At 29.1% G+C, this 14,709-nt stretch overlaps 3 protein-coding genes across 3 annotated transcripts; 1 reads left to right on the forward strand and 2 right to left on the reverse strand.

The window, feature by feature from the left end:
• Positions 1-1,160: 1,160 nt before the first annotated feature.
• Positions 1,161-10,020, reverse strand: LOC130673714 (ATP-binding cassette subfamily G member 4). Its single transcript, XM_057478867.1, has 7 exons — positions 9,633-10,020; positions 6,190-6,562; positions 3,637-3,754; positions 3,334-3,529; positions 3,095-3,242; positions 2,072-2,949; positions 1,161-1,988 (listed from the first exon to the last, which is right to left on the reverse strand). The coding sequence occupies exons 2-7, from the start codon at positions 6,428-6,430 to the stop codon at positions 1,650-1,652; spliced, it is 1,920 nt and encodes a 639-aa protein (XP_057334850.1). The 5' UTR covers positions 6,431-6,562; positions 9,633-10,020; the 3' UTR covers positions 1,161-1,649.
• A 1,971-nt stretch (positions 10,021-11,991) lies between these two features.
• Positions 11,992-13,866, forward strand: LOC130673727 (uroporphyrinogen decarboxylase). Its single transcript, XM_057478891.1, has 5 exons — positions 11,992-12,569; positions 12,645-12,803; positions 12,886-13,047; positions 13,105-13,242; positions 13,311-13,866. Exons 1-5 carry the CDS (start codon positions 12,273-12,275, stop codon positions 13,620-13,622), a joined length of 1,068 nt encoding a protein of 355 aa, XP_057334874.1. The 5' UTR covers positions 11,992-12,272; the 3' UTR covers positions 13,623-13,866.
• A 60-nt stretch (positions 13,867-13,926) lies between these two features.
• On the reverse strand, positions 13,927-14,516 carry LOC130673279 (BLOC-1-related complex subunit 7). The gene is made up of 2 exons (XM_057478248.1): positions 14,379-14,516; positions 13,927-14,106 (listed from the first exon to the last, which is right to left on the reverse strand). The coding sequence occupies exons 1-2, from the start codon at positions 14,514-14,516 to the stop codon at positions 13,927-13,929; spliced, it is 318 nt and encodes a 105-aa protein (XP_057334231.1).
• Between the last annotated feature and the right edge of the window lie 193 nt (positions 14,517-14,709).

A 14,709-nucleotide genomic window follows, 5' to 3' on the forward strand; every position in this document is an offset into this window, starting at 1 on the left:
AAGAAAATTTTATTTTATTAGAATAAATTACAAGCGCGAAAAAACAAGAGCTTAAAAACTTAAGCGTTCCCATCGGGGGAATGATGAACCAGAAGAGCTGACAGTTATATTAAGCTTTATTTAACATTTCCTCTCCGCGTTTCAAGTACAAATGATGAATCATGGCCTTACAATGCATATATTACTACTGTATACGTCTAATTACCTTTTAAGAAATTTGACAGTTTATTTATTTAATTATTGACTAATTTATTAATTCACAAACAAAATGATACAATAAATTTTTTTGATCAATCAGAAAGATCAAAATTTCCTTCTACCAAATAAAAAATCTTGAAATTTTCATGTGTCATTCTTTTATTAAAATAAAAAAAAAGGCAATGGTTGCAAGCTTCTATTTCCTAATACAAGATATTTTTTCGAAACCAAATATGTTACTTATCTGCAGCAACATTAAATATTTTTTTTACTATTATTCAATGCGACTCCAAAAATCTTTATTAAAATTTCAAAATTTCAAAAGTAGGCATCCCAGCCTTCACTTCCTCAAAAATCCACCGAAGAAATTCTATAGAAAATCGAGACTCGCTGCCTATGCCCGAAAAAAATTTTTTTTCCTTCACTATAACGAGAATTCATGTTTCGCGCGCAAGCGTGGACGTATCGCTATTTATATATTTATTTTAACTCACCTAATTGTCGTGTAAATTGTTTATATTTTTATTGTCTTTGACCTTTCGCCAATCAGGTATTCAAAAAAGAGGCTTCACATATATTTCATACCTTTTATTTTAGGATTAGAAAGAGTCGCTTCTTTCAAAGCGAAAGATTATCAATAAAATATTTTTATAAATTACTAATAAGCTTATCACATAATTTTTTTTGCAATATTTATGCAAGAAAATTTTTAAAAATAATACTTTTTAAAATTTTCATGATAAACTCATATCAGTAGTTACAAAAATTTATAAACTCTGAGGAATTCCCCAGATGATAAAACGATAGTGAAAATAAACAAATAGTTTTACAACGGTACCGATATCGATCTGCTTTCCGCAAAAATTATTAACAATTTTCATATATTTTAAAACAATTTTATTAATATTAATCATAATAATTGGATTAATTAACATTAACCAAAATACAATTTATACTGTCGTAAAGATCGACAAAGAAATTATTAAATACATCAATGATATATTAGACTAGTTCAAAAATTAATTTGCTAAACACAAAATAATTAATATTATTAATGAACAAAATTCCTTACAGGAAAATTAAGTTATACAAAAACTTATTATTTAAATTAATAATCAATTCATTCATTCATTAATTAAATAAACAATAATCTAATAACTAAATTGATTAAAATTTTAGATAAACACAACAATGAAAACTAAAATGTGGCAAGACTTAAAATTTGTTTTTTTTTTCTTATTTTTTTATATTTGTATAAATTCCTCGCATCTTTGAATTATTAATGACAATGAAGTCAGTGAAATGAATCATTATATCTGATTCGAGTAACAATAAGGCCAGTTATGAGTAATTGACAATCATACATTCATGAAATACTGAACAATCACGCATCATTTTTTTTTTTTTATACATTTATAAATTTATAGTTATAAATAAGTAATTAAAAATTTTTATCGTCTATTTAATTTACACCAAAGCGCGCTTGCAGTAAGTAAGTGCATGAGCACACCGATGCCGACAATCAATACCAAATTATTCATAACATTGACTTCATTAATTTCCATTTCTTTCAAAAATTTAAGAGGTTTTTTATAGTGACAATAAATATCATCGCACTTTAGGTCAATGCGATTGTAACCATAGATTGTGTACAAGAGACTGTGGAATCCGGCTCTAAAGTACGAAATATGGAAAATCCAGCGAAATCCGACCGGTGTATCCATATAACGGATACAGAAACCAAAGACTGAGAACAAGACGGCAATCACTGGGCCCGCAAAAACCGCAATCTGAAAGTTTAATAAAAAATCCATTTTATAATCCACGTATTTTTTATCTAATAAAAAACAAAACGAGAAATTTTTTAAATTACCTTGACTGGAGTAGTTGCCCCGATGAAAAATCCCCAGGCTTGAGCAGTCAAACTAGCTGCAATGCTGACGACCATGAATAATAATATGCGGTGGGTCTCAATGGGCTGTCCGGTCAACCAGTAGCTGACAGCCAAATAAGTACTAGCGCATGCTGCTTGAAATGGTATTTCGACTAGCAGAAGACTTATGTAATAAGGCGCTAATCTGTACCACCGATTGAAATGCTCCCGCGTTAATATCTGCATCTCTATGGGAAACGCGAGAGTAACAGCCATTTTCCCGGTATAGACAATCAGCAAAAGTGAGCCGTACAGATAAACATAATTTGCAAAAACTCCATTAGCGCGGTAGCCACTTCCCATGTAGAGATACCCAAATATTATGCCAATCATGAGATGGCAAAGTAACCTAGTCATCATCAATGAATAATCTCTTCTCAAGCACATGAGTTGTCTCTTGTACAAGAGGTAACACTGCGCGAGGAATCCAGCTGGCGGTGGTGGCTCCTTGACCTCAGCCGAGACTTTTCCGGGTTTTGTAGTTATCGTTGTTGTCTTCCGGTCTTCCCATATTTTCTCGGCAGCCGTTGCAAGTTTGTCGACAGTTATACCGTAGTCGCCGATCGCGACCTCGATTAGAAAGTCCGCGGGATTGTGATAAGCTGGACAATTGACTCCTACGGAGGTCAGATGTGGCAAGAATGACGATATGGGACCGCGATATATGCAGTGCCCATTGGCAAGAGCGTACAGCGAATCAAACATCTCGAATAGTAGAGCTGACGGTTGGTGTATCGTGCAAACGACTGTACGTCGTTCTGTCCTTGCTAGGCGATGCAGCAACGCAATGCACGCGCTGCATGATGCTGAATCAAGACCTAGATCATTAATCTTTTATTATAATCTGTTTTCTTGGTTTATTTACATTAATGTCGATTATTGATTATCGCTATTGCAATGGGAATTGCTTTGAAAAAAAAATAATGAGTTAGATGATTGGATTTTCTACTTAATGATCAATACCTGTGGTCGGCTCGTCGAGAAATAATACTGAAGGATTGCTCAAGAGCTCAAATGCAACGTCCAATCTTTTTTTCTGCCCTCCAGACAAACGACCGCATAATGTATCATAGCAATGACTCAATCCCAACATTTCCAGAAGCTCCAAGACCTTGATTAGTTAATGAAAATATTTAAATAATTTATTTTTTAATTTAAATACCCGATTGATAGATAAATAAATAATTTATCAGCATTAATACCTGAGTATGTTTGAATGCTGAACTAATTGTGTAACCTAATTTAAGATTCGCAGCAAGAGTCATAGCTTCACCAACAGTTAGCTGAGCACGTGGTATTGAATCCTGATGAATGTAAGTCGATGTCCTTTTCCAACTTTCGCTGTACGGAGAACGTTCTTTCCCGTTTATTGAAACTTCGCCTGTCATACCTTGGACGCTGTACAAGATCAAGTTTGCCATTAATATTTATTTTATACGTTTATTAATTACTGAAAAGCTCATAAAATTTTATTGATAGAATTGCTTTTAACATAACGAACTTACGTAAATCCTGCTAAGACATTCAGTAACGTCGATTTCCCGGCACCCGATGGCCCCATTATTGCGGTCAGTTCACCAGCGCGAAATTCACCACTAACTCCATGGAGAATTTCTTTCGACTCTGAAATTTAAATACAATTATTTTATTGTCAAAAATAATACATAAAAATTATTTATTCATTTAAATTCGCAGTTGCGTAACAAAAACTCCTAGTATTATAATTATTATCGTAATGATGACTCCATTTTTTAAATATTTTTTCAAATTACTTTCTTCGGATGGATATTTTTTTTTCTTAAATATAATAGATATATATCATTGACCCATTGCAACCACGTGATATCCGCCAAGAAATGGAACGTGACCGGGTTTTCCTGAGTTTGAGTGTACCGTTAAAAATGAAATCGCAGCGCAATAAAAGCCTATTGTCCAAGGACACTATTTATGCCGGCAGATTAACAGCAAAACTCTTGGCGTTTATTATTCGAAAATACTACGACGTTATTCAATAACTAATTTAATACATCCATATAAATACATATATATTCTTAAGTACTCATTCAAATTGTTTTATTATCTACGGCTCTACAAGTTACTTTTTTCAAATCCATTATTATCCGCGGAAATTATCATTTTTCTTACATTACCAATAGAAAAAGCCATCAACATTGTATTTAATGGCCACCACTTATTTATTTACATATTTTTTTTCGCACAAATAACGTTTAAGTAAATTATGCGACTGTTAGTGCCATTAAATATTGCTATGATCTTCAATAACTCATATAAAATTTATATAAAAAATCGTCAATGCATTAAAAAATAAAAGCAGTACTTAAAATTTATGAAATTGTTATCTTCAATCTTCATCAATAAATCTTTTTTTTAATTCATAAAAAAAAACTCAAGTCACCGAGAGTTCATAAGTGCATACATGTGATTCAAATACTATAGTAATTTATCTACGTGACCAGTTTATCTCGTTCATCTTATACTTTTTATTTCTTTAAGTATACAATTTTTACGGTATTCTTATAGTTTTTTTTATTTAGCAAACCTTAGCAGGCCATTATTTACGACTTTAAAAATTTTCTCTTTGACTGTACGGTCGAAGGAAAAAAACCGAGCTGTGGCCAATAAAATGAAAGGGTTGACAACACTATAAACTCGGCATAGATGTACAATATATGACATGTATTGCAATAATGGTAATAATACTAATAATAATAATGACAATAATGACAATTTAAACGTCAAGACTGATGTATTCGTAACTACAAGACAATACACTGGAACGATCGTAAGCAACACCTATGACGTATACTCATAGCTTCCTTTCTCATTGTATGAATAATACAGAAAATTATCAACGTTCAACGGATGTGTGTGTTGTTCTACGCTCATAAGTCACGAGAGAAGGTGGAGTAAAAAATATAAAACCATTTTAAATATATATACGTACGCACATCTGGACATACTACATGTAGATGCATAAAATGAGTCCATCGGTAATCAAAGGAAGCGAACCCACGCATAATTAAAACACATAAGACTTTGATATTTTCTAATACTCATAAATTATCTAATGCGTTACGCTCATTAACAATATATATTTTTTTTTTCCTCTGTTTTTTTTCTTGTAACTTTTATTACGCGGTTGATTATTGCATTAGTCACTGGTTAGCTCATAAATAATTTTTAAAGTACAGTTATTATTAGTAGTTAATAAATAATACACTGTAAAAAATCACCGGAGTAAGTCCAAGCGGTGTAGGTGTTAAAATTGGCGGTGTTAAATTTCAACACCGAAAGCGGTGTGAAAATAACGCCGCCGCCGGTGTAAATATTCAGTACCGGTGTTAAAATAACACCGCTGCCGTTGTAGATATTTTTTACCAGTGTTAAAATAACACCGCTACCGGTGTAAATATTCTAGACCGGTGTTAAAATAACGCCGCCGCCGATGTAAATATTCTGTACCGGTGTTAAAATAACACCGCTGCCGATGTAGATATTCTTTACCGGTGTTAAAATATTTGACTTTGTGAATATTTATACTTACTCGATCACTATACTTGTTAATAAATAATATTCTTTATTAATTTTCATAAAGAACTGATATTTTTTGTGTTTTATAATCTTTAAAGTTAATACTCCAAGCGGACGCAGTTTACCCAACTTTAACACCGATATTACTCCGTTTTTACACCGGTTACTCCGCTTTTACACCGATTTTACTCCGCTTTTACACCGGTTACCCTGATTTAACACCGGTATTTTTAACACCGGTGAATTACTCCTCCTACACTGGTGTAATTTTATTTTAACACCGGGCGGAGTTAAAATGAGTCCATTTTTAACACCGCTCTTTTTACAGTGTACTAATAAAAATAACAATTTTTTGTGAGCGAATCCAAAGTTGTAATAGAGAGTAACCGAGAAAAAATAAATCGCCAAAAATTAAATGAATAAAAGGTCATATATGTCAAAAATATAAAAACAATATGACCATGCGCCATGCAAAAACATTAAGAAATAATAATAATAAAATGTACCTGGTACAAATTTTCTGAAATTCCATGAGCGAACTTGAAATCGTATATTATTGAAGGCTAAATCAACTTCAGGACGTTTTGGAAATGCATGCTTTGTTTTAACGACATAATTACTTTTTCCAGTAACTGTCTGTACACCAGTAACATCGTTAATACTGGCAGTGTCATCCGAACCCTGACAACAGTTCAAGGAAGACCGCGATGGTGATACGTGGGTTGTTTGGTGGACGCCACTCGTCATTGTTGTTATATCTCTGATAATTTATTTAAAACTCCAATGACTACGTTAATTATATTTATATCTACAGCAATTCACTCCTCTTCGACCATTTTATCGTATCCAGAGTTCTTTAGCGGTTCTTTGAAAAACAAACTGAAATAAGAACAAAATAAATAAATAATAAGTAATGAATTATGTCAATTAGCGAGCATATAAAACTCTCTCTTTTGCAAATACAATGATATTATTTATTTTTATATATATATGTATATATAAATGTATAATTTTTTGTTTATGGTAATTTCACTTAATATCTTTTTTTATTTAAATGTAAGTTAATGTTACGAAATTTTTTCCATGCTATTCTCCTTTCACTTAACCAACTTACGATCAAATTGATAATGCAAACAATTTTTTGAAATAGCAATGAAGAAAAATCAAAATTTTTTACTACTACTGTTATTAAAATTGTCTATCTAAGTGCTAATTTATTTAATTATTTAAATTAATGGTTTGAAGGTTTATTATTTTTATTTTTATATATAATTTATTGGTTTAGCAATAAACCAAGAAATATAAATATATATAACATTGATACTTTTATTTCAAAAAATTGAATTAATTCATTCATTTTAATAATAATGATCGATAATACTAATGATAATTTCAATTTTTAAATGAAGTACAAGAAGGAAAAGTAAGAATAAAATATGAAAATTGCAACTAATCATAAAATTTTTTAAAAGTGACGTCAAATGTCCAAGTTCGTTGGCGTTATCATAAAATGCATCCATAAGCATATTTTTTAAAGTGAATGCGATACATTGATTATGATGATGATGATGATGATCGACTCATGATTTTACTGAACGATAAATATTATTGTAAATTAATATGACTCAGAAAATAATCAGTTTAAATAAATTATTAACTGACGATCTGTTGATTTAATTTATACTCTTGATAAATTTAAATATTTTAAATCTAAAAAATTTCCCATATTTTAATATTCTGCAAAAATTTTTGCCGCTTCAATTTAAAAAAAAATATTTTTATGAAAGTATTAAAGATTATTAATATCATTTATATGAATAATCAATTTTTAAAAATTATAAATAAATTACAAAAGTTATCACTTGTTAATTAGTAATTAATTTTAATTAAAAAATTTAAAAAAATAATTAATATACTCTCTTAAAATAAATCAGCAAAAAATTCTGCAAATCAGTGAATATTCAGCGAATCAGTCCCAAGTATTAGTGATATACTTGGGACTATTCATTGATTGGACTACTTTTCACTGATTCATTTTAAGAGTATGGAATTTTCAGAATTTAGTTATTAAGATAATTGTATATACTTTCATTGCAAATATATATATTTATTAAAATATTTTCTTTGGGTACTGCAACATAAATGTACTTTCATTAACCTCGTTTGATCGTTGATTTACTAAATCACATCTCGTCGATTTAGATTACTGAGTGAATGTCTTTTAATGTGATTATTATTCGTACGATGGTCGAGTACCTATCATTAGTTAACTTACGCAACAAAGATGAGAACTGTCGGAGTATGCAATTTTAATAAGTTTCTTGAGACATACGAATGTCAAATTATAAATCTCAACATGTCATTCTATTCAATTCAATTTAATTTTTTTTTTTTTTTTTTTTTTTTTTTATCAAAACTCATTATTCATTAGACTTATCAAGTATTTTTTTCTCCATCTTACGGCAAATTTCACACGTGCAATTTTTTTTTTCAGATCGTTTGCTAAATGTCATTTAATTAAAAAATAGTATTGTATGTTAATTAACTTGAATTTAAATTTATACATGTGGTTTTATTTTTTTATTATAAATATCACGCACGATTTGATCGTTTGATTTTTCAGAACTGAAAATTAGTTATGCAGAACCTGATTTTATAGTTGACGTAAAAAAAAAAATAAATAAATAAATAAAATCGAATGGAATAAAAAATACTAAGAATAGTGATGGTAACAGGATGTAAATTAATTATATCTGTAAGATAATAGTTTTCTATAAATATAAAAATATAAATTCAGCTTGTTCTTATACCCAGAAATTTTAGAGTTTCCGTATAATGTTAACGTCTTTTCGATGACATTGATAACTTTTGTGTTTTTCATCAATGTCATAACAGCTTTTTTTTGTCACTAGACCTTTTACTTTTAGTTACTTATTTTACAATAATTAATATGCTTGTTAAATAAACATAAATGCCAAATAAATGAAAGAAACAAGGAATAAATTTTTTTTTCCCTGCATACTAATTATAAATTAATAATAAAAAAAAAGAAATTAATTATTTTTTGATTTAAGGCCCGGAAGAATTTTTTGAACAAAAAACTTATTATGCGGATTGAATAAATTTAATAGATTATAAAATTGTTTGGCATCGGAAAAAATCCGCGACGGAATAAAAAAGGTCTAGAGTAAAAATTTTATTTTCTTTTTATTAAAAAAAATTTAAACTTTCTGAGGAACCGGTTAATCAAGGGAATTTTTTGTGATTAAAAAAAACAAACTAATGGATTTATTTTAAATCTAAAGGAAGATTTCGCGGGTCAGGAAAATATTTACTTTGTTTTGTCTGGTTGTTGAACGGTTATTACAAAAAAAAAAGCGGGAAAAAAATATTATAAAAGGAACTTAATGATTACTAACATACATATCTTTATATTATTTATATTATTACTGTTATTATTATTATTAGTCATTGACTCTGAGTAGAGTGTTGGTGTGTTGAGTGTTTGACTCACGCGAGATGGATGGGCATCAACGAGAAATGAGGATAAATCATCAGGTCAACCAACCCGCGCTTTCTACGAGAAAGTCAAAAACTAAACCCCGCAGATTAACGCAGTTAATTTTTACTCTATCACCCACTAAATTTAAAAAAAAAAAACAAAAGTTGACTTGCAATGAAAAACAACAAACAATAATTAGGGATTAACAACCTCCCCATTAAAAATATTAATAAATAATTAATATAAATGATTAATAAAAAGTAAACAAAAATGTGTAGACTTTGATAATTTTGACAGCTCCGACCAAAGGTCATGACAGTTATTAAAAAAAATTATAATTTATAATTAAAAATAGAAAATATCATTTTAAAATAACAAGGAAAATATATAAATATATATATACTTGTACATATAAATATAAAATTTATTAATATAACAATCACTCACATGTTGAGATAAAATCCAAATTACCACAATAATAAAACCAGTAAATAGCAGATTAATTGTTAATGAAAACAAAACAAATTAGTAAGTTAATAAACTGGAGTTATAAATGTTTATTTTAATGTACACAGTGCATACGATATTTAAATTACAGCCGAACCGCGTCAAGTCTTGATGTAGACTGAAAATCAAAATGAAACAACGAGCGCGTCCAAGTCTCTTTACTCTACACCAGGAAGTGGGCAAAGCGCAATACAATATTGTCAGTTAAAACTACAACTGTAGTCTCTATACTAGTAGAATTACACTTGCATACTTAGACTCATACATGCGTATTTCATATATGTTTATATACTTATAAAAAAATATAATCTGCTTATTTTTTATTTTACATATGCCCAGTATAAGTGATAACGAGTTTAATAAATTCAGATAATGATGAGTTAAACGTTTTTTAATAATTATCCATTACGTCTTGTACCTCAACTTGAACTGTCAGTTTTCTTGTTTTTTTTTTTTTCATTTTTTTATTACCAAATTAACAACGCGTTTTATTTCAAGATCACGTTATACTTCCATCCAACTGCTAAACAGCGCAAGCGCTTTTCGTATTTACTCCGAGTACTTATTTTATAATCGTGTGATACCTGGAAAATAGATAATAGATCATAGAATAATAATAATAATAATAATAAATATAATGCAAAACAATAATATTTAAATGGGTAAACAATTCAAATTTATTGTTGCTCGATTTTTTTTCAGAGCTCCTACTTGTAATATTTATTCAAATAATACGTAGAAGAATAATAATAATATATAAATATTACTAGTAATATTTATGTAAAAGCTCGAGAAAATTATATGAAAATAATTCAAACATTATGATTTACAAATAACACTAACTCAAGTACGTCCAATGTCTCATCGTCGGGTTATCACTTGTGACTTCCTGAAGGTCCATTAGTTTGAAATATCCTTCACCTTTTGGACTTTAAACTGATTTCAAATGGATTTTTTTTTTTTCGGAAATTTTCCAAATGGAAAAAACTCTTTTATCGTTTATTTTATTTATTTTTTTATTATAATCCAATATATTAACTGTTAATAATAATAATAAGAATAATATTAACAGTAAATATTATGATTGTAATTTTATTATTTATTAATTTTTACAAACTAAGTTATGACTCAAATTTTAACCTTGAGAGGTATAAAACTGATAAAGAACAATTATCTGTTAAATACCCATACGAGAAAATTAATAATTGAGGTCAGTGTGACAGCTTAGCTTTGAATATATTTATTTATTAGTAGGTCGAGTGTGTTTATTTATTTTTCATCTTGTCAACAATTACTAATATAAAATTTTTTTTTTTTATCAGATTATCTTTTCATCTCTATGTAGGACAGAGGTACCGTTTTCGGTCAGTTTCTGACACTTGGAAAATTTAAATAAATTTATTTGTAAAAGACCCAATGGCATAACTAATATCCAAAATATATACAGATACCATCCCACTATTAAAATAAAAATTTTATTCGACACTCATTTATTAAAACAAAGTATCAAATTTAAAAAATGGCGCGGTCCACAAATGGCACTCTTACGCATTTAATTCATGATACTGAAGTCAGCCGTCTAATAATTTTTGAAATTTATTTGAAACGATATATAATAAAAAAAAAAATTTGAAAAAGTTGCACCTATAGTTTTTAAAATTTTCTACATGTGCATATTTTTATTTTTCATTTTTTTGCAATCGATTTGTTAAGAAAAAAATTCAAAAATTTGTAATTGTCTGGTAACTTCAGGATCATTTAAATTCATGAACCTGAAGTTAACAGACAGTCAACAATTTTTGGATTTTTTTTAAGCAAATAAATTATGAAAAAGTAAATAATAAAAATATGCACATGTAGAAAATTTTGAAAACTACAGGTGCAATTTTTTCGAATATTTTTTTTTTAATAATTTATCGTTTAAAAAAAATCCAAAAATTATTAGACGTCGACTAACTTATGATCCTGATGATAGCAGACATTTAAAAATTCTTGAATTTTTGTTTTTCAACAAATCAATTGCAAAAAAATAAACTAAAAATATGCACATGTAGAAAATTCAAAAAACTACAGGTGCAATTTTTTCAAATATTTTTTTTTTATGGTTTATCGTCTAAAGAAAAATTCAAAAATTATTAGACATCTGCTAACTTCAGTATCATTTTAATTCAAATTATTTTGGCTCTGTAATTTTTAAATTTTTAATTCGCGATTATTTTGAATATCAAGATCTGCATTATCGATTAAAGAAGCAAGAAGTTTGCGATGGCGCTGTTGCCAAGTCAATTGTTATTATTTTTGAGCTTTTTTATCAGATGAGACAGCCACGAGGGCCACAAAACGACACTGTGACTTGTAATATCACCATAACAATGAACGTTTTCTTGTAATTGACAAAAAAAAAAAATGATTTGTCATTCGTTATAAGAAAAATAAATATATACATTTATATTTAGTAATACCGCTGAAATTAATACAAGTGTCAAGTCTTTTTATAAAAAATATCTACCAGTGATTTAACCTAAAACATATTGATTAAAACTTTACTATATTTGTAAATTAAAATCTTATACAATAATTATGGAGAAACACAATTTCCCAGTTTTGAAAAACGACAGATTTTTAAAAGCTGCAAGAGGTGAAGAAGTTGATAAGATACCAGTATGGATAATGAGACAAGCTGGAAGATATTTGCCAGAGTTTCGCGAATTTCGTACCAAGCACGACTTTTTTTCCATATGCCAGACACCTGAGTTTGCATGCGAAGTAACTCTGCAGCCTATAAGAAGATTTGATCTTGATGCCAGCATTATTTTTTCTGATATACTCGTAATCCCGCAAGCCATGGGAATGACTGTAGAAATGAGAGCCGCAGTGGTAAATTTAAATTTGAATTTAAATTATTTTATTCCTGGTAATTAACTTTTAAATAACTTAGGAAATTATCAACAGGGTCCAGTGCTACCGCAACCTATCGCCAGTCCCAGTGATATGGCGCGACTGAAAAAACCAGATGTAGAAAAAGATCTAGGGTACGTTGGAGAAGCTATTACCTTAACAAGACACAAACTAGAGGGTAAAGTTCCTCTGATCGGATTCACCGGTGCTCCAGTAAGCATTCAAATTTTTTTTGAATAATTAAATTATTCAGATTTTCAGTTATCAAAATAATGTGGCAATTTTTTATGACTAGTGGACACTGATGGGCTACATGATCCAAGGAGGAGGAAGTTCTACAATGGCGCAAGCTAGATCTTGGTTTTATAAATATCCCCAAGAATCTCATACACTTTTGCAATTAATTACCGATATTATTATTGATTATCTAGTAATGCAGGCTAAAGCCGGTGCTCAGGTGATTAATTTTAAATAAATTTATTCTTGTAATTTATTAACTATTTTTGTTAATTAGGCACTTCAAGTATTTGAAAGTCATGCAGATTATTTGAACGACGAACTTTTTGAAACTTTTTCACTGCCTTATCTCAAACAAATCAGTGAGAAAGTAAAACTTAAACTAGATGCATTGAACATTCCTAGAGTTCCAATGGTAATTGTCATTTAATTAATTAATTACTATTTGTTTAATTTTATTAGCAATAAATGCTTTTTTTAAAGATTGCATTCCCCAAAGGCGCAACATTAAATTCATTAGAACGTCTTGCAAAAAGTGAAGCTTACGATGTGATAGGAATTGATTGGACAATAGAGCCATCAGACGCAAGGACACGATTGACAAACGTTACTGTCCAAGGAAACATGGATCCATGCGCAATGTATGCTAACGAAGAGCAAGTCTATGAACGTGCAAGAAAAATAGCATCGCAGTTTGGAAAAACTCGTTACATTGCTAATTTGGGTCATGGAATTCTTCCAGACACGCCTATTCCATCAGTCGAAGCTTTTATTCGCGGGATACATTCGGTGTGATTTAGATTGTGAAAGTAGCAGACGAAAATATTTTTTATTTGTAACCAAACAAATTAGATATTTTTATAAAGAAATTTTTAAAAGTCATACCAAGAACTTTTTAAAATTTTTATACCCGTATTCAAATTATTTTTCTATATCGTCTAATTTGTTTATAAAATTTTTCTGACGTCTGTTATTTCCAGTATCATTAATTTGGTTTATGGTTTTATTGTTTGTGATATCGATATTTGTTTTTTGAATTGTTATTTACAAATTTTATAGTATATAATAAATAAATAAATAAATAAAAACTTGCTTTACATTAACGCTGCATTGCACGAACTTGTTCAGTGACGTCTTCTAATTTAGCAGAACTCCTGTCTACTGCTGCCAATTGACACTCTAGATGAGAGGCAATCAATGCGAGTTTTTCTAAATTATTTTCTGCGCTCTCGAGTCCGTGTTCTTGTTGAGCGAAATTTTTAGCCGCTTGCATCAATATCTATAAATAAAAGTAACTTTAAGTCATAAAGTAATGAAATTTAAATGATACTGAAATTAGCAGACGTCTAAAAATGTTTGGACTTTTTTTTAGACGATAAAACATCAAAAAAAAATATTTGAAAAATTTGCACCTAGAGTTTTTTAAATTTTCCACATGTGCATTTTTTCATTTTATTTTTTTGCAATTGATTTCTTGAAATAAGAAAATTAAAAATTTTTAAATGTCTGCTAACTTCAGGATCATAAATTTAAATAAATTAAATTGTTTACCTCACTACTTTTTGAGCCACGTTGTATTTGACGTGCAAGTGAAGCAATATTGTTTACATTGACTTGTACTTTATCAGCCAATCGCATTTTAGACTCGACGAACAAACTACGCGCACTTGTACTTGATGCTGATGCCATAATTACGTTCTATATAAATCAATTATTGTTGAGCAAATAGTAGTTATATATTTTATTTGGATTTATTAAACTATCAGCTGATGGGTGAGACCAAGGGTGGTAGGAATTAGGAATGTTTATTAAATATATCCTTGACTATCCCTTCTCTGTTGACAGAACGAGATAAAAAATGAAATGAAAGAATTTGAAACTA

The sequence above is a fragment of the Microplitis mediator genome, chromosome 8, assembly GCF_029852145.1.
Source record: "Microplitis mediator isolate UGA2020A chromosome 8, iyMicMedi2.1, whole genome shotgun sequence".
Classification (NCBI taxonomy): Eukaryota; Metazoa; Arthropoda; class Insecta; order Hymenoptera; family Braconidae; genus Microplitis; species Microplitis mediator.